General features: G+C 31.3%; 1 protein-coding gene across 3 annotated transcripts; it reads left to right on the forward strand.

The window, feature by feature from the left end:
• Positions 1 to 5: 5 nt before the first annotated feature.
• LOC126828495 (protein DENND6B) lies at positions 6 to 20492 on the forward strand. 3 transcript variants are annotated; one of them, XM_050558267.2, is made up of 21 exons: positions 6 to 271; positions 795 to 833; positions 1209 to 1251; positions 2161 to 2270; positions 2699 to 2779; positions 3190 to 3295; positions 4205 to 4284; positions 5491 to 5571; positions 8144 to 8199; positions 8418 to 8478; positions 8709 to 8770; positions 9102 to 9197; positions 10035 to 10129; positions 10679 to 10747; positions 12350 to 12414; positions 13138 to 13227; positions 13534 to 13587; positions 14787 to 14896; positions 15335 to 15437; positions 16329 to 16403; positions 16914 to 20492. In XM_050558267.2, the coding sequence occupies exons 1-21, from the start codon at positions 47 to 49 to the stop codon at positions 17031 to 17033; spliced, it is 1821 nt and encodes a 606-aa protein (XP_050414224.1). In that variant the 5' UTR covers positions 6 to 46; the 3' UTR covers positions 17034 to 20492. The 3 variants fall into 3 exon arrangements, with proteins under 3 accessions (XP_050414224.1, XP_050414225.1, XP_050414226.1); XM_050558268.2 differs by lacking the exon at positions 10679 to 10747; XM_050558269.2 differs by lacking the exon at positions 5491 to 5571.
• The last annotated feature ends 1906 nt before the right edge of the window (positions 20493 to 22398 follow it).

Raw genomic sequence — 22398 nt, forward strand, 5'->3', positions numbered from 1 at the left:
TACAGTTTTACTGTGTCATATAATGTAAACAAAAAGTCGATTAAACATGAAAGACTTTAATATTAGTCAGTTTTTACGAACAAAAACAAACCTGACACAATTTCCCAAGGTGAAGGTTGTTAGAAAAATGGAGGAGGATAACATAGAACGGGCACCTGCAGACGAAAACATGGCAATTTCACCAACGATATTGCCATGGGATAAATTTTCTAACTGGCTCCACTGTGCCTGTGTTGTGACCTTCGATTTAGAATTGGGCCAAGCTATGGAGGTACAAGATCAATTGTATAATTCAATGAGAGCGTATACTTATGATGACTCCGTGATGTACTCCCAGAACAGCTTTGTTGTCAAATTATTTTCATCAAAAGGCAACGAAATGAAATTGGGTCTAACGTCCTACATTTCTGCATAAGCTATGTAATACGCTATGACCATGAGGGAAATTTTGCCCGAGCAGGGGTGCTACAGTCTACTGTTACTTCAAGTTCCATTCCAATGACTGTCAAGGGTTCTTTTGTGCCAACAATGCTAATATAACTATAAAAAGCCAGCACCTTATTCACCAAGCCACCATTTCTCCTCAAGATTGAGGGCTATAAGTGACATAGGCCTACATGTATAAATCAGCAAGAGTTGCTTTTGAGGAAATAATAAGGCCTATTTTATTATGCATATTTTTTTATCAGCTGTCTTCATTACATGTGTATCTGTTGTTTCTACTTTGTCATGATTTATTCTTTTAATATTTATATGTTACCGGTATTGATATGTTTATATATTTTATACTTTAGTTGATCTACCCAGGACATATCAAATTAACCGAGAAAGAGGTAAGAACAACTGTGAAATGAACAAAAACACATATTTTCTGCCACTTATTTATCAACTTTAATTGTTTTGTTTTTTTTCTTTTTAAGCAATGCATTAGTACTTAAACTTCAGATTTATCATAATAGAAAATATACAGCTGGTTAAAACCAGGTCAAATTCCAGAAAAAGTTACCTTACCTGCTAGTAGTTACATTTATAAGTTAGTCTTATCATAATACATAATAGTTGCTTAAAACCTGGAGCAGATATAGAGGACCCCATACTGTTATCTCTCTTGACTGCCATGACTTAACATTGTTCCATAAATTAACATTATTGTCTTAGTATAATACAGAGATACATTTGATTGAAATTAATTATGTTTAATTTTTCAGAAAATGAATATATGCTACCTGTCATTTCCAGATTCAAATTCGGGTGAGATTTATTAAAGATATATTTCTTTAATGTCCAGGTATTGATTTAAAATATATGATCTGCATGTATAGGACCGACTGGTCATTTTGGCAAAATAGACTTGGAACTGAATAGCCGCAAGTAAACTCCAAATTAGTTGGTCAAGATGACCAGTAGTGATCCATAGTGATCCATAAATTTATCTTAATACTTTAAACAAATATATGCTGTACTGTTGAAATTGAGTCACCTGGTTTCCTCCCACTTTTTGATATTAATGCACACATTTTGGCAATCTAAAATCAAAATTAACTGGCCCCATAGGAAATTTACAGGCCCTGGGTCAATGTTTCCATAATAAATTAGCCCCTGGATATCTGAGGTTATATGGTAACTTTAACAAAAATGATGAAAAATTCTAAACTACCATACAGGAAACATTTGTTTATGAGTGAACTTTTGACAAAATGTAGTGTAGGTTGTATATTATGGAAGCAATGGTACTTGACAGCCGAGACTAAGTCCTGATTATCTATTTTATTGTTGAAATTTTAGATGTCTGCTGTGTTCTCATCTACTTCAAAAAATTGGAGCAAGCCGATGGCCAAGAAGTTGGCTATAGAATTTTCATGTTAATAAATGTTAAATAATAATTTATATTACATTTGATTTTGAAGCCGGAACAAAGATCTGCAATAGTTAGATTGCATTCATACATAATGCATCTTTAATTATAATATTTATTATTTGGTTTATGTGTCAGTTAATAATAGAAAGACATTAAAGAATATTTGAAAATATATTCACGTTCTTAGAAGTAATTCCCCAAAGTGGCTCTGGCCTTTGAACAACATCTCTTTCTGTAGGAGGAAATATCCAGTAAGTTTTAGCAGAATATGTTTATTTATAACTAAACAATGTATTTTACAGGTTGCATGGGAAATACTCAATTTCATTTCCGCATTAGACAATGTCCTGGTAGAAAACCAATAGTCCGAAGTCATCATCAATATAATCGTGATTGTCCTGTCTCCTTACAGGTATTTAGGCCTATAGCATTTGTTTTACTTTGCAGATATGTCTTTCATACAAATGCACACATGTGAGGCATATGACTGAAAAAGGGTTGTGTGGGCTAAGAGGAGATAATCTAGGTAAAGGAAGAGTTACCTCCCCTGTATTAGTGGTCTTTTTGGATTTAAAGAACAAAGGATCTTATTACTAAATTCAACGTTAACCATGTCAAAAGTTAAGATCTGATTTTATTTTACCATGGAAATTTGTATTTTGTTTTCTTTAAGTAGTCATTTTATTTTTTGTACCAATTATAAACTAACTGGTTTTGTCTTTGGTTTACTGTTTACATGTTTGTTTATTAATACTCTTGAGGTATTACTATAGTTATCAAACTGTAAACATGTTTAATGAATAGTTTTAAATTGGTTATAATAAATATTATTTTTAATAGAGTGAAAATGCCTATTATTATGGATTTGTTTACTTTCGACAAACTAAAGATAGAACGATACGTAGAGGATATTTTCAGAAGGTTAGTGCTTGTCAATAGTCTACATGTCCTATGTTTTGTGCCTACAACGTTAATCTCTTCAAATCATAAATTGTACAGGGAAATTGGTGTAATTAGAAAAGGAACTATAATTGTAGAAAGTATATAAAATTCCTGTTGAGATTTTATCCTTTGCTGATAATAGATTGGTGATCAACTTGCCAATTAAGCACAGAACATTGGGCACAATAGTGTATGCTTATTCATTAAAATATGCTTTGATTCCTGATTTAAAGGTCAATCAAATTGTAGTCAGTAGAGACAAGAGCAATTTTTTTGCAAAGTTTTATTCATAATTTCTATTAAATAGATAATCACATAGAAATGATATTGTTCTCAATTCATGCATTAATTTGTTATTGGTTTTCATCCAAATCTTTATCATTTTTCAGTCACTAGTTTTAGTAAGCAAGTTACCATTTGTGGCATTATTTAATCAAGTGGTTAGTATTATAGCTCCTGAATATTTTGATAATGGAGAACCTAGTTTAGAGGCAGGTAAGTGTGCTCCTCAAACCTTTTGTAACATATTCCATTTTCTCATCATCTTTAACAAGACTGTGTATTCATATTTCCTTTGATTCATGATGATTCAATGGTCAGATGAGCGTGTTTTTTTCTGATACAGATTATTTCAAATTGGGCTTATTGGAGAGGACAGTTGAATAGTTAATGTGGCTAACAACTCTGGATTCACTCAGGCATAAGGATTTATTGGCACTTAGTGCATTATTAAAATTTTGTTTTAGTGTTTTGATGTGCTGATTCTAATCACACTTTCTTTTAAATACAGTCTAATTACAATTTTAATATTTTTTGGCCCACACTATCATGATGGTTAGAATTATCTGTTCATTGTTCAATTCAAGTCATCTGACTTGAGATATTTTTGATCAATCATGCCACTGGCGCTTTTAACTGATGCCCTCACTATTTCTATTGTATTTTATAGTAATATTGGTTATAATGATTCCATTTTATAGTGATATTGGTTATTATAATAATCTTTTATAGTATTATTGGTTATAATGATGGTATTCTATAGTATTATTATACTATAATTTATAGTATTATTGTTAATAATGATTGTATTTTATAGTATTATTGGTTGGTTAAGGATTGTATTTGATAGTATTATTGGTTAAAATTTTTATAGTATTATTGGTTAAAACTTTATAGTAATATTGGTTATAATGATTGCATTTTATAGTATGATTGGTTATAATTTTATAGTATTTATTATTGGTTATAATGATTGTATTCTTTAGCATTATTGTTAATAATGATTGTATTTCATAGTGTTATTGGTTATAAGGATTCTATTTTATAGTATTATTGGTCATGATTTTATAGTATTATTGGTTATAATGATTGTATTATTGGTTATAATGATTGTATTTCTTTCAGCTTGTCATGATATAGATCAATGGCCTACTCCTATCCCAGGTGATACTTTAAATCTCCCCATGATGGGTTCAGTTTTACAGGTACTGTACTATTTTACTAGTGTTACATGTATATTCCCAAATCTTTACAATTATTTCATTTTCATTTTTCTACATTGACATATTCAATTCTCTTTGATTGACAACATTGATTTTAACTCGCAAAGCTGTTAAACTGAAACAACTTCCCCAGAAAGATAATAATGATACTTTGTACAGTTACAGAGTTGGAACCTAGCTTTTGCATTTCTTAGAAATTTTTAAGATTTTCTTTGTGTAGAATTGAATATTTCTGTAATTGTCTTTTTTATACTATATGTAGCATGTAGTATTTAAGAATACATGTAGTTATGAATTGAATGAATATATTTGGTTAGTGAATCATGTCAAATGTACATGGTACTGTTTTCTGGCATGTAATTTGACTGACGATAGATTTCGCAGCCAGTCATTTGCATTACCAGAAGGGCAAATATGACAATGGTGAATATAAACTGATCCATGATAAAAAAGGTATCATCATAGAATAGACCTGACCCTCTCTGTGCTTTTTCTTGGTATAAAGGTTTGAGTTAAAGGAACTCTCGGTAATAGAAGCATATTCGGTCTTTTTGGTAATTATGTATGATATTTAGTTCAATCATTACCTTTTAAATAACAAACAGAAAATTCAAGCTTTTCAAATTGCCATCTAAAGATAAGGAGAGTCTTATTAAAAAGTAAACATCATGTGTTCAGTATGACTTGGTAGCTAACAAATTATTGTCCTTAATGCAATTTTAATATAGCGTTTAAATTACCTAAAACATAACGCAGCTTACCAATATTTTAACACAATGATAGATAAATGATATTCTTTCAATCTAATAAAACTATGAGGACATGTTTTAAATCTGACTGCTAATATTGCAATGCTATTGCCACAAGTTCCTTTAATGTATATTTATAAATTTCTTACTTTATAGAAAGAGTCTTTGATTACTTATAAATATATCCAGGTTTTTCATCTAAGAAAGCTTTTACAATTTGGTTTCCTGATTTTCTTTTAAACAAGTTTGTCTGCCATTTTCAAAAACCAGTACCTGTATTGAGATTTTTTTCAAAACCATTTATCTTTATTTGAGTTGTTTTTTTTTTTAGATTAGACAGTTTATTTGTAATTCATGTTTTTATTTTGCTTATATTTTGTTTCTTGTGCCTTATTTTTTTATTTCCTTTTTTTACCTTGGGTGATTTGTGTGTCTGTAGGTTAAAATTCCTTGCCGCCCAACTGTCTCAGACAAAATATCTTCAGTTAGATCTGCAAGTAAAAATGGCTCTCAGTCATTGGTAAGATAAAAATTATTTGATTGACAGAAATATGTACATGCTTTATATGTTTATATTGTACCGTAATAATAACTTTAACTCAATAAATAACAAGAAAAAAAAACCAGGTTCAAATGTATGATCAAAATCAGCAGTTCTAATATTAATAAATGCTTTTAGCTACAAGTGATAATGTATATTAATGCATGGTATAAAACTCACTGCATGTAAATGTATTATTTGAATAAACAAGATTGGACTTATTAATATTCAAGATGTCTTAGTTACATGTAATCTCACATGTCTATCTATCATCAGCATTATTATTAACTATAATGGCTTTTCTTATTTCTTAAAGTCCCTATGCAACTTTTGTAGATTCCTCTATCACTCAGATGATGTTAGAGACTTTAATAAATTTTCAATACATAGTGCTTAGAAAGATATGTTCCACCCAGTTTGACAAGGTGATCTAGGACAATCCTAGACTTTTTGTTTACCTAAAAATGATATTTCTTATGGTATAGAAAAATAAAACTAGAGACCAAAGTGATTTGTATACTGTCATGTCAGTCAGATGTTTGGCAGACAACGGTTTTACCATTACTGCTGATGCTGATATATTTAGATTTGAAATAAAACAGGATTTCTCATTCATAACTAGTTAAATATGTTGTTTTTAGCAACAAATATATTATTTTCTGAATAGTTTGGATATAATCTTTAAATTCTGGATATGTAAAAGTTGGTCGGACATGAAAGGAATATATCTTTAAAGCTTGCAAGTAGTTAACTTAATTCAAGTTAAAGGGGCAACAATCCAGTAAAATATATCTAAATGTTTACTCTAAAACATAAAAATAATGTTAGCAAGAAATTAATATATTTAATGCGACATACGATTAGGCAGATAAATTACAGTACATATTTCTTTTCTGCAACATAGCAAAACCAAAATGAACTATGGGTAGTTCCTCTAGTAAATCGTATTGTCATCAAACATCACACCTCTCAAAACAATAAACAATCTGATTCAAACACAGATCATATTTCGTTTCGTTTTTATAGTTTAAAATTTCGTTTTACTTGTCTTTACTACACTAGGATCTGGAAGAGTTGTTATCATTGACATGTTCTGAATGATATGAGCTATTAGCTAATGAAACGATCTATTACGACGAGTTTTATCCGTGTTTTGCATGGAACTGTGGGTAATCCACTAGTAACATCAATGCTGATTGGTTAATCAAATGTCTGATTTTATAGGGTCAAAAGCTGCTCGTATGACCTCTGGCGTGACCTATCACTACAACCGGTCAGATCTTCATGTAGTGTAGGCCATCCAAAGTATAAAAAAACGAAAAGAAATATAGATCTGTATTTTAATCAGATTGAACAATAAAGTAATTAACAGTGAAAGGCTAATTGTAGAAACCTAGTATTTGATGTAATTATCTAGGCAAGTTAAACTGGTATATTAAGATTTAATAAAAACCTGCCCTGTCATACTCTTATAATAGAATATATGTCAGGATACTCCATTGACTGTTCCAGAATTAAATTCTCTCAATCCCAAAAATAGCAACAATCGAGCGAAAAGGGGGATTGTGGGCTACAACACATATACCAACTGCATAAGAATCTCAATCAACCATGACAGCTGAAACATATTTATTGTGTTAAATTACATCACGGTTCAACTCACACCATCGCTGTTGACAGCAATCAAGCACCCCCATTAATTTCTATATGCATTCAAATTGATTTCCTTTGTTTCACATTAATTTCATGACACATTTCTTTCACAAATCTAGGTAATAAGTAATTTATTTTACAAAAAAACCTGTGTATTACACTATAAATATTTCAAAATTACCAATCAATTTATTGACTTGGACAGTTAGAAATGGTTGCATAAAATCAATAGAAAATAATGAAAAATTCAAATGGCAAAACTTAATTTAGATTAAGTTGTATTAGTAAGAGTATTTATACTTATTCCTTGACTATTTAATTAACCGTTCTTCTGGCATGCTGCCCCTATAACTGTGAATTGTTCATCATATATCAGTATTATTTGATCATTTGCTATAGAGCTGAGCTTGATTATTGACATGAAAATCTAATAAACAGGAGAGAAAGAGTTCAGGGGTCAGGGATCCTTGTTCTGACTCGGCTGAGCTATAACTTATAATCTTCCTTCATGGCAATAATAAAATTACTCCAATGATAAATTAATGGTGCCATGCCAATATATCATATTAAGAACTTTTATAATTGAACACATCTGTATTTTGGAACAATCTGTGTGGCCACGCCAAACTGCACTGCATATCAATGTGTTAATGTTGACAATATTGCTATTAGCCTTGTAACATCATCCTTTTATCAGCCTAGGAGAATAATTGAACTATAAATTGAACACTAATCTAACATAAAAATATGATTCTTTTAATAATTTAATATAACATCATTGCAAAACATTGTTACATAAAGGTAGAAATAACCAGTAAGGCCATACTAGCACATTTTGCATTGGAAAGTCACATTTAATTATCGATTAATAACAATCGTTCTTGTTTTTTTTTTTCAGCATACTATACCAGCTCATACCATACTGCCATCTTTATTTGAAGTAGACATTTATAGGTAAGACAGACCAACAAATGATGTACTATGTGGTTTTAAAAGAATAGTAAATGTAGTTTTAAAGCAGGTTTTTTTTTTTATCAAGAAGCCAATTGTAACAACGTTTACAGGAGAGGCTGTATTATTAGAAGTTTGCTGTTAACATCCCTTCATTTAAGTATTAATTCTGAATTTTGAAACATACATGTTTTTTTTAATATAAATATTTATTGTTTTAGTTCATTTCAAAGTATTCTACCTCATATACAATTGCTGTGGGAATTAGTCTTAATTGGAGAAGTAAGTAATTTAGATATATTTTCTTTGTTTCTTATTCTTTGTATTGGCCAGGGATCTTATAAATGAGGCTTGTAGTGCATGTAAAAGATCCCTTGGCTTGTTTGAAATTTAGGAGTAGTGCAAAACACCTTGATTCATACAAAATTATCCACCACCGAAAAATTACTGTGAGATGTTCTCAAAATTACATATTTATGATTAATTAATATGAGTATATCTTTATATTTTAGCCCATTGCTGTTATGGCTGCCTCTCCTACTGTTACATCAAATACTGTACAAGCTCTAGTCAAGTAAGTCTTTTAATTAATGTAGATAATTCAGAAGAGCAGGATTAAAGACTCGTCAGAAACCGTATAATATGTATATAAGATATACATGTAGTCAACATATATTTTTGGTGATATACATTCAAGACATTTTTTTTTATATGGTCAAAAACAGTACATTGTGTATGTAATGTACATTCAAGATATTTTTTCTGTGATGTGTACAATCAACAGGGATTGTTGTCATTGGAAGCAGTACTCTGTATTAATACATTCAACATGTTTATTTCTGTGATATAGCCTATGTTCATCATGAATTGTTCAAGTTAATCCCAATCTTTTTTTTCCCTTGCAGTCTAATTGCTCCTCTTAAATATTGCTCAGATTTTCGACCATATTTTACGATTCATGACAGCGAATTTAAAGAATATACAACAAAGGTTCAAGCTCCGTAAGTATGCATGTTATATTTTGTACATATACTGGCTTTTGTTTTCCTATTAACACCAATCATGTAAGGTAGTTTAGTTTTTATTATTTTTAATCTGTCTGTCGTCCATAATTTCTTGTGGACACTCTACAGACTACATTTATCATCTAATTGTTTTGAAATTGATATATGTTGTTTATATTGATATATGTTGTTTATATTGAGATGAAGAAACCTATTGAATTTCAGAAATTTCCATTAATTATGTTTAGAGTTATAGCTCTTGTTTCATTTTGTTGAACCTTGTGAGCGTTCAAACAAAAAAAGTTATCAGCCGATCTGTATGAAATTTATATGCATTATTTAAATTAGTCAGTTACTTCTAGAGTTATGGCCCTTGTTTTACTTTGTTGAACTTTATGTGAATGCTCAAACGACAAAAGTTATCATCGGATCTGTATGAAATTTATATGCCTTATTTAAATAGTAAAATGAAACAATCTGTTAAATTTCAGCAATTTCTGTAAATAACTTTCAGAGTTAAGGCCCTTGTTTCAGTTTGTAGAACCTTGTGAACCCTCAAATGATTAAAATAGATATGCGACAACCATTGTCAACCTCTCTAAATGTTTAACTGCTATGGGGGAGCATGGATGTTTTGTTGCCTACCAACTTATCTTTTTTACAGTATAAGTGTACTAGCATATACTACATTTTAATAAAAAGTTGATCATTTGTCTTGAGCTAATTAATAGCTGTTTGGATTTTAGAAGTGAATACATTGAAATCCTGATGAACCCCTGCCATAGTATTAAGAATCAATCACATATACAACCATATTATTCCTTTTTTTTTCAGTCCTCCAATAATACTGGGTGTCACAAATCCCTTTTTTGCCAAAACTTTACAACATTGGCCTCATATCATTAGAATTGGTGAAATGAATGGTGGAGGTTAGTATAATTATAGTTTGCTATAGAATTTACTACTAACCTTCTGGGTGGTACATTACTGCACAGCTGATTCTATTTATTTTGCATTACATTACACATTACATTTGATATAACGCACATAACTGATAATAAATAGGCATTATCACTCTCACAAAAAATGTATGGTACATGTAATTAACAGAAATAATCTTATACTTACTTGCCTTATTAGCGGAAAGATGATTTACCCAATACTAACCAAATTCTACCAAATACTACCACATACTACTTGATTATTGTGAAAAACTGACAGAATATTCAATAATATATATTAAAAAAAATTAATTATCCCCAGTTGAAATCATTTATCTTGTTATTGAATGGCTATAAATCTGAAGTCTTCAGAGTGATATTTCCTCTTTAAATTCAGTCTGTAATGTAACCAAATTAATATTAAACTGATGATTTGTAATTTGAGATCATACATCTTTACCAATGTTTGCTGCTGTCGCCAATTAACCATGGCTGCTTAAAGGTACACGTTTCCATTTTACCCATACTATATTTTAGCGAGCTCACCAAAACCTTTGAATAAATTAAAGAAAGCATCCAGCTTAAAGACGTTAGACTCTAAACCAGGTTAGTTACTTGTAGAACACATTGACTATGGGTGCCTGCTATATCGTAAAATAAAAAGTAACTCTGCGTATTTGGATCATTTTATCAAACCTTCAGAAAATCTCTGATATTTGCACTAAAAGCAGTATAGTATATAGTGAAATGTATCAATTGAATTCATCTATCAGTCAAATGTTTTGGAACACAATTCTGCTTTTATTTGAAGTAAAATGTTGGCACTTGGTGTAGTTGTTGATTAGATGAATGCTTCGACTTACTTTGTTGAGCATTTTTTGCTTAGGCTAAGCAAAGTGGTAAGCCATTTGATTGCTAGATGCTTTACAAAGGTAAATGAGCAAGTGATTAATGAATGTCATCTATTTATTTTGGAATTGAGGACATCAATATTTTGAGCTGAAACATTCTGATAGGCTATTTGAACTATTTCTTCCCATTCTGGCTTTTGATTTGTGGATTGAAACCTACATTTATCACTTGGGGCTGCTTCTTTATCTAAATATACAGACTGTAAAAGTTGCAATGAGCAAATGAGATGTTTTTGTTGTCAGGCACTTATAGTCATTGTTTATGAGAAATATGATTAACCACCTACCACCCTTAGCATTATCATTAACAACACACAATATTCCAGACTAAAAGGCAAGTATAGACTTTTAGACCATGCACAATAAAATGTGGTCCAAAAATTATTCAAATCAATCAATCCTAACAAGGGTTATGGCTCTCTATATTTCCCATTACATTCTATCGATTTCATGCTGCCATCTTCTTTTCTTCTTTTCTCTTAGATTATTAGATGATGCCTGAATGATGATTTATTTCTGTCTATGAACAAGAAGGCCGAAATGGCACATAACGTACATTGTAGATTATTATTGCTAAAGATCATTTTTCAGTCCTGATTATTGTGATTCTGATGGCACATTGAGGATTTAACTGTATTTATACAATCTTAAATGAACAATTTACGATGGGGGGGTCACGGTGGCTAAGTGGGTAAGACGCTGGCTTGCTAGCCTGGAGGTCGGGTGTTCGATCCCTGCATTGGCCAAGACAGTTCATCCAAATTTTCCGGCGTGGTTCCCCCTTTTCAGTGCTACAGGATAGAAGGCGTGCATGTAAAAGATCCCTTGACAGTTGGAATTCGATATAAGAGTAGGCCATAGTGCCGCTGTCCAGCCAAAATTTCCCTCTTAACACACTGTATGGCGTATGCCCGTCATCATTAGCCCAGTTGGAACAAAACAGTAGGACGTTAAACTCCCTTTCATTTCATTTCAATTCATCATGAATGTTTTCAGACGTCGGATAGAAATATTAATCAAATTGATTGTTTTACCAAACCTGTACACTAACTTCTATTTATATATATATATATATAAAATTCTCAATCAATTCAATTTTAGATATTACACAGAAAATTAAAAGATCTGAACAAGTGTATATGTATGTTCAGAAAATATCTTGTATAAATTAATCAGACATGCCCAAAAAAACTAACAAAAGTATGTTTCGAATTAAAACAATTAGCTGAACTATAGTTGAATTGATAAAGACTGTTTGTTTTATTCAGATGAAATAGGTTTGAATATTTATTTCTAGGTGTATATACGAGATACAAGTCTTATTTAGCCAAAGATAAAACAATACTCAAAAGGTTATTAAAGGTCAGTTGTCATTTATGCATTTTTATATATAGTTACATTTATTTTGAAATTGTCAGATTAAGAAATGTTAGAAAATGTGTCTTTTTTAATTAGTCTACTACCGGATTGAACAGGATGGAGCAACACCTGTCAAAAGAACTTGCAGTACAAGCATAGCTGTATTAGGCACTAAGCTGCGACCCCAACAAATGTGTCCGTTGATACAATTTTTGGTGCAAAAGAAAGTCATTTTTGGGCATAACGAACATATTTTCAGATAATAATGAGAGATTTTGCAAACAAAAGTACCATTTCCATCGATATATTCGGGCAGATATTTTGCAGCCTTCCTAAAAGTAAAGGCTCCCATACAGGATACTGAAGAGAATGATAGAGAAGTTTTAATAAAACTTAATACAATTCATAACAGTCAAGGTGACATGATGCACATTAAAAATGTTTTAAGATTAGATTAAAAATGGATGACATATTACAAGTGACTTAATTTTACTTTACTTGCATCTAAAATGCATGTTTAAAGAATATCAATATGGAGTTTATAATCCTTGTTTAATTTGTTTAGAAGAAAGACATGTGTAAACATTTTCTGAGTATGATAGATAACAGAAAAGTGCTATTGAATTAGTCCTTTTATTCTTCTTACATGTTTGCATTCTAGTATGATAGATAACAAATAAGAACTAAAGAATTTATTCTTCTGACATGTACGATTACATTTTGCAGGGAGTTCAAATAAAAAGACCAGTTGAAGCTCAGAACGCCATTTTAAGACGCCATTTTCTAGAATTAACACAAAGTTTCATGATTCCTTTGGTAAGTACATGTTCATTGTCCTTAACTTTGTTATATTTAAGATTGTACAAAATTACAACCCTGTTCAATATAATATATCGCTGGAAAGCTAATTAATGTCAGCTTCTGAAATCTCAAAGAGATCTTATCATGTAATTCCCAATGTTTGGTAGGAACAATATTTTATCATCATTTTACTTGCCATGCTGAATCTATGATACAATTATTTGCCTCAATTGGATGATTTACCTTATTTATGCATTGGGTAATTCCCACAATAGAAGTCCTCATCTGTGCATGTCTAAACAAATTTATTTTGTATTTTAGGAAAGATATATTGCCAGTTTGATGCCTTTACAGAGAAACATATCGCCTCACAAGGTAACTAAATCAAAATAAATTTTATTATACAGCCATGCTGTGTTTATCTGACAGAGTTTATGTTGAGGCATCTCAAGAATCCCTGCATGTAAGATAATGAAAGTCTGTTTTTTGAATTGCATGTGCCAAACAGTCTACTTAATAATAAATGTTGATTTCATTCTGTTTATTCTGATGGTGACTCCATTAAATATAAAGGCATTTTGAGAAAAATTGTGTTCTGCGCCTGTGGCCCGCGTCCGTGTAGTAGTTTGATTAGACTGTCAATCAAATGCTATATGGGTTGATTAGAAATGCATATTTGATCTCTAGGAATCCATGACCACTGGGACCAAGACCAGTCGGACCAACTGATAGACCACTTGGACCAAACAAAAAGACTACTCAGACCATACAAAAAGACTACTCGGACAAAACAAAAAGAATACTCGGACCAATAATATAAAGTGTTGTTTTAATAATTTGATAATTGTGTTTGTTTTAAAATGGTCTTACAATATGAATTAATTGGTCCGAGTGGTCTTTTGGTTTGGTCCGAGTAGTCCTTTGGGTTGGTCCGAGTGGTCTCTGTGTTGGTCCGACTGGTCTTTTTTTTGGTCCGAGTGGTCTGGATACCGATCTCTAGAACACTTGATTGAAAAAAACAGAGGTAAGGGAATAGGTAATTATGTACATATTCATTACATATATATTGACTGTAGAAAATACATACTAATCCATTAACTGCTTTACTGCAAGTTTAGATAGAACATTAATTAAGACTTATAGTAAAACAATTACTATAGTTTAGTGCTCTATACAGTTACTAAATGCCTCTAAAGAATTTGATTTCTATATCAGGCAGATAACAGGTCACATGGTTTTAAATTGTGCAAACAATATTATTACATAGAAATTTAACTAGTCTGTCACTGAGAAATAAACAGGTCAAAATTCTATGGAATACCATTACTGCTTATTACTGCTCAGTAATAAGCAGTAATTTTATTCCATAGAATTGTGACCTGTTTATTCCAGTTCAACTACTTAATGCCATTGAAACAATTTGTCACTGAGAAAGTTGTCCAATCATGGTGACTATTTCTATGTCATATCAAGGAAAAGTCAGAAACTAAAATGGCCAATCTGCTATATTATGTCTTCATCAACACCCTCTCTCTTTGTGAATCAAATATTTTATGCTCCTAATTCTTTTTTAGGGACCGCCACGATTGAGACCTTTTGATCCTGATGAGTTTTTAAAAACAATTGAACATTCAGGTCCACAACTAACCCCAGTAGCTAAGGGTGATTGGGAAGGTCTTTATAGGTAGGTCTATATAGTTTTACAGTATTAAAACATTTTATAAGAGCTCAATTTTAAAGCTTGGTGATTACATGTAGACTACATTCTATTCAAATATAGAACTGAAATATTACTGTAGTTACACGTAGACAACATTCTGTTAGAATATAGAACTCAAATATTAGTTTAGTTACATGTAGACAACATTCTATTAGAATATAGAACTCAAATATTACTGTTGTTACATGTAGACAACATTCTGTTAGAATATAGAACTCAGATATTAGTGTAATTACATGTAGACTATATTAGAACTTGAATATTACTGTAGTTACATGTAGACAATGTTCTATTAAATTACAACAACATTTTGTTAGACGTCCAAGGGTAGCTAAACAACATTTATGTTTCACTTTTTAAATATGTTCACAAAAATCAACGATCATCTAAATATTTTTTCAGACGTTTTTTCCGAAGTCCAAACTTTGAAGGATGGTATCATGAAAAACAACGAGAAGCTAATCAAAAACTACAGGCTCTACACATGGAGGCTTTATGTGGTGCTGTAAGTAATGTTTGCTGATATTATATTTTCTGCCTGTTTTATCATGTAATTAAAACTAAACCTTAGTTGGTTTCTTTTTGTCATTTATATTTACATTACAGTGTGGTCTAACAACATATTTGATAAATGTTTATTTAACTGACCTGACTATACCCACTCTTTTGGCCAATGAAAAAGATGCATTTCCATTTGCATTGATTGATTCTAGCCAAACAAAGGGGCTGATAACAAACTTCATTGAGAACAAATGACCATTAAAGAAGTAATCTTTAAGAGGCATTTAGTATCTGGATAGAGCAATAAACTATACACATACTTATGGAAAAACAGCTACTTATTTATTTGAGTGATGTTTTGAAGAGTATTCTCTCAACGTTATCAAGCTAATACAGTAATACAAGAATGTGAGGTCAATTTATACAGAAAACTATAACAACAATTCCTGAAACCACACAAGACAACAATAAGATCAAATAAATAAGTAGCTGTTTTTCCATAAGTATGTGTATCTTCTTTGAGCGGCATTTAGCAATTGACATACGTAATACAAAAACATAATATGGAACACAATTACTATTTTATTTAAAGCGACGTTTCGTTGAGGGTTCTCAACGTTTTCAAGCAAATGATGTGTATAGTTTATTAAAGAAGTAGTTAGATCTGATGTAGACCAACAATATTATCCAAAGTGGATTGACATAAAGATTTAATAGTGATAGGGATACTATTCATAACTTATTTTTCACTACCAAAAACTGATAAATTAACTATAGCATGATTCACTGGCTAAAAGAGTTCTTAAAACTTTTGTATTATTTACCTGGGGAATTGAAGGTAACATTTTGATCAAATAAACTTTGTATGTTATTGTATATTATTTTGTATTTAAAGAATTTACAGGATTGGATAGTTGGTAAAGAAGAAGTAGAAATAGTTGATCTGATTTTAAGAATTAGAGAAAAACTTGTAAGTACATATTTACATAGTAATATAAAAATAAATGCTCATATTGATTTTTAGAAAAAAAGGTTTAAAGGGTTAGAGTTCTGTGTTGAGCTGATGTCTTATATCCATTAGTAATAGGACACCTATAAACAGTTGAATTTCCATTTTGATATATTAAACAAGTGGCTGGCTGACTACAGTTACTAAGTTTTGTTTGAGCATATCGTATCAGTATAGAGAGCAACCCATCTCTAAAAACATTACATTTACTGACATTTGATAGGAGAGACAAAAACAAAACATGTGACAAAGTACAGTGTAGGTCTCTAATGTCAGGAACACACTAAACTAAATGTCTGATGTCAGAAATAATTTAAACTAAGTCTCTAATGTCAGACACAAACTAAACTAAATCTCTAATGTCAGAAACAAACTAAACTAAGTCTCTAATATCAGACATGAACTAAACTAAGTCTCTAATTTACCAAAACTTAAATTTTATTTACATTGTGGGTTCATTTTTTGTTTTAGGCATTTGCTGCTGCACATCAGATAGTTGTGGGAAAAGAAAGTTTGTTAAAATTACAGAATCATATGGATGGTATTGTTTCGGCATTACCTGAAGACTTACAATCTGTGCTCAAAACGTGATTGTGTGTTTTTGATCATAAAGTCGTAATTTTAAACAGTGCCAGTGGAGGTTATACATCTCTGGGGTAAAAGTCAATAATGTGATTTAAACAATTAGCTGTGATTTTAAATATTGAAGGACAAATGGTAGTGGGTCTCCTCCTAGCAGATGGCAGAAATGACAGACTACTTATATAAGATTATTGTTATTTATTTTATTCAAACTTTTGATGACATTTTTATATGTACATATGTATGTTGATTTTAGGTTTTATATGCCTGCATTTAATTGTGGTCGAATATTGTCATTACAAAATCTTGGTTGTTTACAATGATTTGTGGACGTTTTTGAGACTAAAGTCATCTTCTGATTGACTTGAATTGTAAACAATTGAAAGAGTATTGACTTTTAACAATTTCTGACAATTCTGGCCCTTGATCAGTTTGAAAAATCTTTTTTTTTTGTGTCTTGTGAATCTCCCCATTATGTACAAAATAAATAATGTGCGACAGCCATTGTGCACTGCTTGAACGACTTACTGGTAGCTGCTGTGGGCATATATTAAGTTGTCTTGCAGCCTATCTTTAAAATTTTAGGTCAGGTTTTTAAAGAAAAGGGTAAGAAAGGTTATTCTGAAAAGAGACTTTTTGTGTATTTTCTTTTTTATTTATATATTTTAATTGATTATATAAATTTAGTGCTTCATCACGAATGTAAATAAATCGCTGCCACTGATATGACATATTTTTGTTGTTATATATTGAGTACAGACTATAATAGTATTAATAGTAAATAGTCAAGATAGGAACATGTATACTGTGAGTTATGTTTTATTATTTTTAAAGTATGCCAGTAATTTATGGAATATTAGATACCATTTCCATTTTGGGATGTGGTATTTTCTATATTGTGTCCTTCATCTTTCTGTTAGCCTGTTAATTATGTATATAGGACAGCATAATCTAATACTGTATTTCCTTCCAAGTATTTCAACTCACGTCAATATATACCGGTATGTATAATATATTTTGCCATGATATACATTTCATATCCAGAGATGTGCTTAATTATTTACATTTATGTATTATACTAGTAAATGTGTGTATCTATTTTCTGTACAATGAATCTTGTTTCTCATTTGTATATACAATGCCTTACATCAGGTTTATAATGTTTTCTTTAAATTTACCAAAGATTAGAATTATTAGTACTTTAAAAAATTTAAATGTGTTAAAGAAATGTGCCTCTAATTTTTTATATGTGTGGAATCATATTCGTTGTACAAGTGCATTTATATTTTTTTGTCAGTCACTCACTTCAAGATCAATTTATTTTATCATTTTAATAATACATTCAAATACCTGCTAAAATTGTAAATTGATGTTATGGACCGGAAAAGGGCAAAATCTTGCCATTTCTAAAGTCTTGAGATACCATATTTGTGAATTTTGAAATTATTTGTTTCTGAAATATTCTGCAAAAAAATTGACAATATTTCTGCTTTTTAAATGTGTCGTTCATTTGATGTTGTTTGTTTGGTTTCCATGAGAGGAAAACATTTGTCTTTGCGAAGCCCACTATCTCTGGTCTGAACTTGGCTTTTTAGTTTAGGTACTTTGACAAGATAAATTTTTATTATATATTAAACGTAAATACTCCTATAACAGTATCTTTAGATATAAATATTATTTAATGGTTGTGTATACCATATTACCCCCTCCCTTCGGTTGTTTGTTAAAGGATTTGAAAATAGGTAACAGAAGTATTATAAGTAGATGCATTAGTTGCAGATGGTGAGGAATGGATTGATAAGATGATGAAGAAGTTTAGTTCGGAGAACATTCAGTTGAAATATTTTATTTATAATGATAATGTGATGACCTGTTGTTAATCTAGTCATTCATTTATTTATTTGATATTTTTATTTTATGATTTTTCTTTGGCTTTTCTGTTGTCTGATTTTTCACTCCATTTAGCCCATAGTCATAAAAGTGTATTATATTTTCATCATTGGAAAATATCCACTTAAATTTGAATAGAAAATAAACATATACTGAGCTGTAGTTAGCTTAGAATAGAAAATAAATACGTTTTACTGAAGTCAATATTAATGCTTGAAATATTTTTGTTGTTCTACCCGAATTACATATTTAAGAAGGCAAATACTGTCTCCACAATAATAATAATAATTTGTCTTCCTACATGCAATAACGATATATAACTGCTGTTCATATTGTTTATTAATTACCAATCAGAATATAGCATCTATATCTTTTGTTTGCCGTAACTTACATATTTATTTTAGTCTGATGTATCAGTTATTTTTATGACTTCTCTGCTTTATTTATGAATATACACTGTATCAGGTATTTCAAATTTTCAGAAGAGCTTGAAGAAATGAATTATAAGGTTCTCATTTATTTGTTAGTTTTAAAGATTCATTGTAAAGTTTACTAAAATACTGTAAGTTTTAAAACTTCCTAAATGTACTCGTGGCAGAAGGCCAAAAAGCAGTTAGCTTATTGATATTTGTTTGAAATGTATAGAAAGTAACATGAACTTGAGATGACTATAACTTAGTTCGGTGTTTATCATTTTAATAAATTTTGAACCAGTATTTATTTTGTGAAACTGTTTTTCATTGTGTCTGATCCAAGTCAATATTATTCTCTTTATTCTAGAAGATGTGTTTTTGATTATAGTTTATTTACTTTCTAGCCCTCGTGTAGGCTACTGGAAACCATTAATCATGTCCGTTATAATAATTGGATAATTTAAAATTAATGAGTTGGAACACATATCACCATTTTGATTTAATCAACATCGAGTTCATTTAAAATTGTAATTTGTAGACTGTATATTTGTTTTGATATTCTGGTATTTTAGTAAAACTACCTCGTGTGAATTTATTTTGGCTGTGCAGTAGTTTGCATATTCCATGTTTGTAATCATTACATTACAAAGGACACCATAAGAAAAAAAAACACTGGCTAGTAAATTGTTTCAATGGCCTTTAGTAATTAAGCTGTATATTATCACCCATGTTAGCACTACCTTTAACTACTCTTGGATTATTATTGAAGTTTTGGACAAACTCAACATATGATTGGCTTCACACGGGAAGTACAGTAGTGAATTGCTATTAAACTGTTATGCACAGTTGTAGCCTAACATTACCAAGGGTAGGTAACTGGTAGACCAAATCAAAAGCCCAGACGATAATCACTTGTGTTGTTAGCCATTCTATATATAATTTTGTGCAGGGTTATTTTCATTTGTTTTATAACCATTGTCAATCTGTCAGTATTCATTTTACCCCTATGTCTGTTGTTATTGTTATTTTACACCCTCCCCCTTCCCTTCCCTTATCATTGTCATTTTAAAACCATAAATAATTTTTAATATAACTAAATATTGAAATAAAGAAAATTAATTGGTGAATACACTTGTAATAAATTATTAAATGAAATGGATTAGTATGGTAGTCTTATGTGTCAACTGTGTTCATAATCTTTTTTTTATGTCGGATATTCACAAGGACCTGACAGTAATGTCCAGGAAATTTGTATTCTGCCTTCAATCATTTACCCACACCATGGATTCCAAATAATCAAATATCTAACAATTTATTGATAGATATTCTCCCAGTAGCGCAGTCTAGCCGAAAATTGCATTCTTCAGTTAAAAAACGGCAATATTGCCGGAAGATGTCGCAGTGGATACGATTGGGGAGACTGCAGCCCTCCCCGCCCCGTCCGTTCAATACACCTTAGGCATATACTGTGTTTATTCACCTAAGTACATGTATCTCATTACATCGGTGTGTGTTAAACTGTTGGAATCTAGCGGGTCTAAAAGCTGTGAATGGGGGGGGGGGGTGAATCCACAATCCCACCCCACAGTAAATGTCAACAAAATACTTAATAATAAGTTTCCATAAAATTTATGCCATATGATTGTTATTGATTTTTTTTTGTGAACCCCGTCTCATGCCCCCAAAACCACGCCTGAATCTACAGTTTTTAGGAACATCTATGTATTACTTTTAACATTTAACATGGGCGTTTATTGTTTAGAGTTCTTGGCGGATTTTACCAAATTCTTAGGGATTGTTATCGGGTTATGATAAAGAGTCTGGGCGAAATATTGAAAGGGTATAGGGAGAAATCCTATCGAATATCAGAATCATAAGTTTCGAACCAGTTTTGCCGATTTATCTTTCTGGCAAGAGTTTGTCTCTTTAAGGCGTGTGGGCGCGAAACGGAGCAAAGCTATCGATGGGATTTTTAAAAAAAATTTGGAATAGTTCGTTTGGGCCTACGGTGATTAAAAAGTATTTGTAAATAATGAGTGGTGCCAAGCGCACAATAAGAGTGTCACGGTGGCTCAGTGGATAAGGCGCTGGCTCGTTAACCTGGAAGTTCCGGGTTAGCTCCCGCTGTTGATCGAGGTAGTTCCCAGGGATTTTCCAGTGTCCAGTCGTTCGGATAGGACTAAAAACCGTGGTCCCGTAATCCCATTGACGTGCACTTAAAAGAGCACAACATATCTCGTTGCACACTGAATATACCTAGTCGGAGTAGGAAATTAAACCCCATTCCATCTAAACGCACTATAGACACCAGTAGATATGTTACAAATATCCCAGTCCACAGTATAAATTATTGACACACACGAAATCAATAACTCTCAGCTGCTGGTTTATATTATAATTTAATTAGTTAATTAATAACATGAAAGTGAAATCCAAGAGCCATCTAAAGTGTTAATTACTAATCATTTCGTGTTTTAAGATATGTTTAGAATTATAAGCTTCTGTGTATCAGTTGAACCTGCTGAAGCCTCGTGAGCATCTTAGAAATGAAGACCTAGACGTTGAAATTCGAAAATGTTGAATTTAATTTCACAATTTCCATTGCGGTGGGTAACCACTAAACAATTATGATATTATTTCGGTGTAAAATTTATGAAATCTCGGTACATCTACCTCTTTAACTGACACGAATTCGGTGGGAAACAAATTTGTGGTCACTATGCTTGTAAAAGAAATATAGATGCTGGTGGAGTGGTACGTATAACCAAGACCACCACCACCAAAGCCTTTACATTGTTTGCTCTTTTGTTTTTTCCCTTGTCAGTGATGCAGGACGGAGGGGCTGACAAGGAAAGCTGTCTAGTCGTTCGGGTGGGACGAAAAACCGAGGTCCCGTGTATACATTGGCGTGCACGTAAAAGATCCCTTGTCAGTTGGAATTCGATATAAGAGTAGGCCGTAGTGCCGCTGTCCGGGCAAAATTTCCCTCAGCACACTGTGTGGCGTATGCCCGTCTTCATTAGCCCAGTTCGGGGCAGAACAGTAGGACGTTAAACCCCATTTCATTTCAT

The sequence above is a fragment of the Patella vulgata genome, chromosome 7 (assembly GCF_932274485.2).
Source record: "Patella vulgata chromosome 7, xgPatVulg1.2, whole genome shotgun sequence".
Taxonomy (NCBI): Eukaryota; Metazoa; Mollusca; class Gastropoda; family Patellidae; genus Patella; species Patella vulgata.

Coding starts and splice junctions, on each gene's coding strand:
- LOC126828495 (XM_050558267.2), top strand. CDS start 47: ATGAAAGACTTTAATATTAGTCAGTTTTTACGAACAAAAACAAACCTG. Junction 3,296..4,204: donor AGAACCTAGTTTAGAGGCAG/GTAAGTGTGCTC, acceptor TATTTCTTTCAG/CTTGTCATGATATAGATCAA. Junction 14,897..15,334: donor GATTGGGAAGGTCTTTATAG/GTAGGTCTATAT, acceptor ATATTTTTTCAG/ACGTTTTTTCCGAAGTCCAA.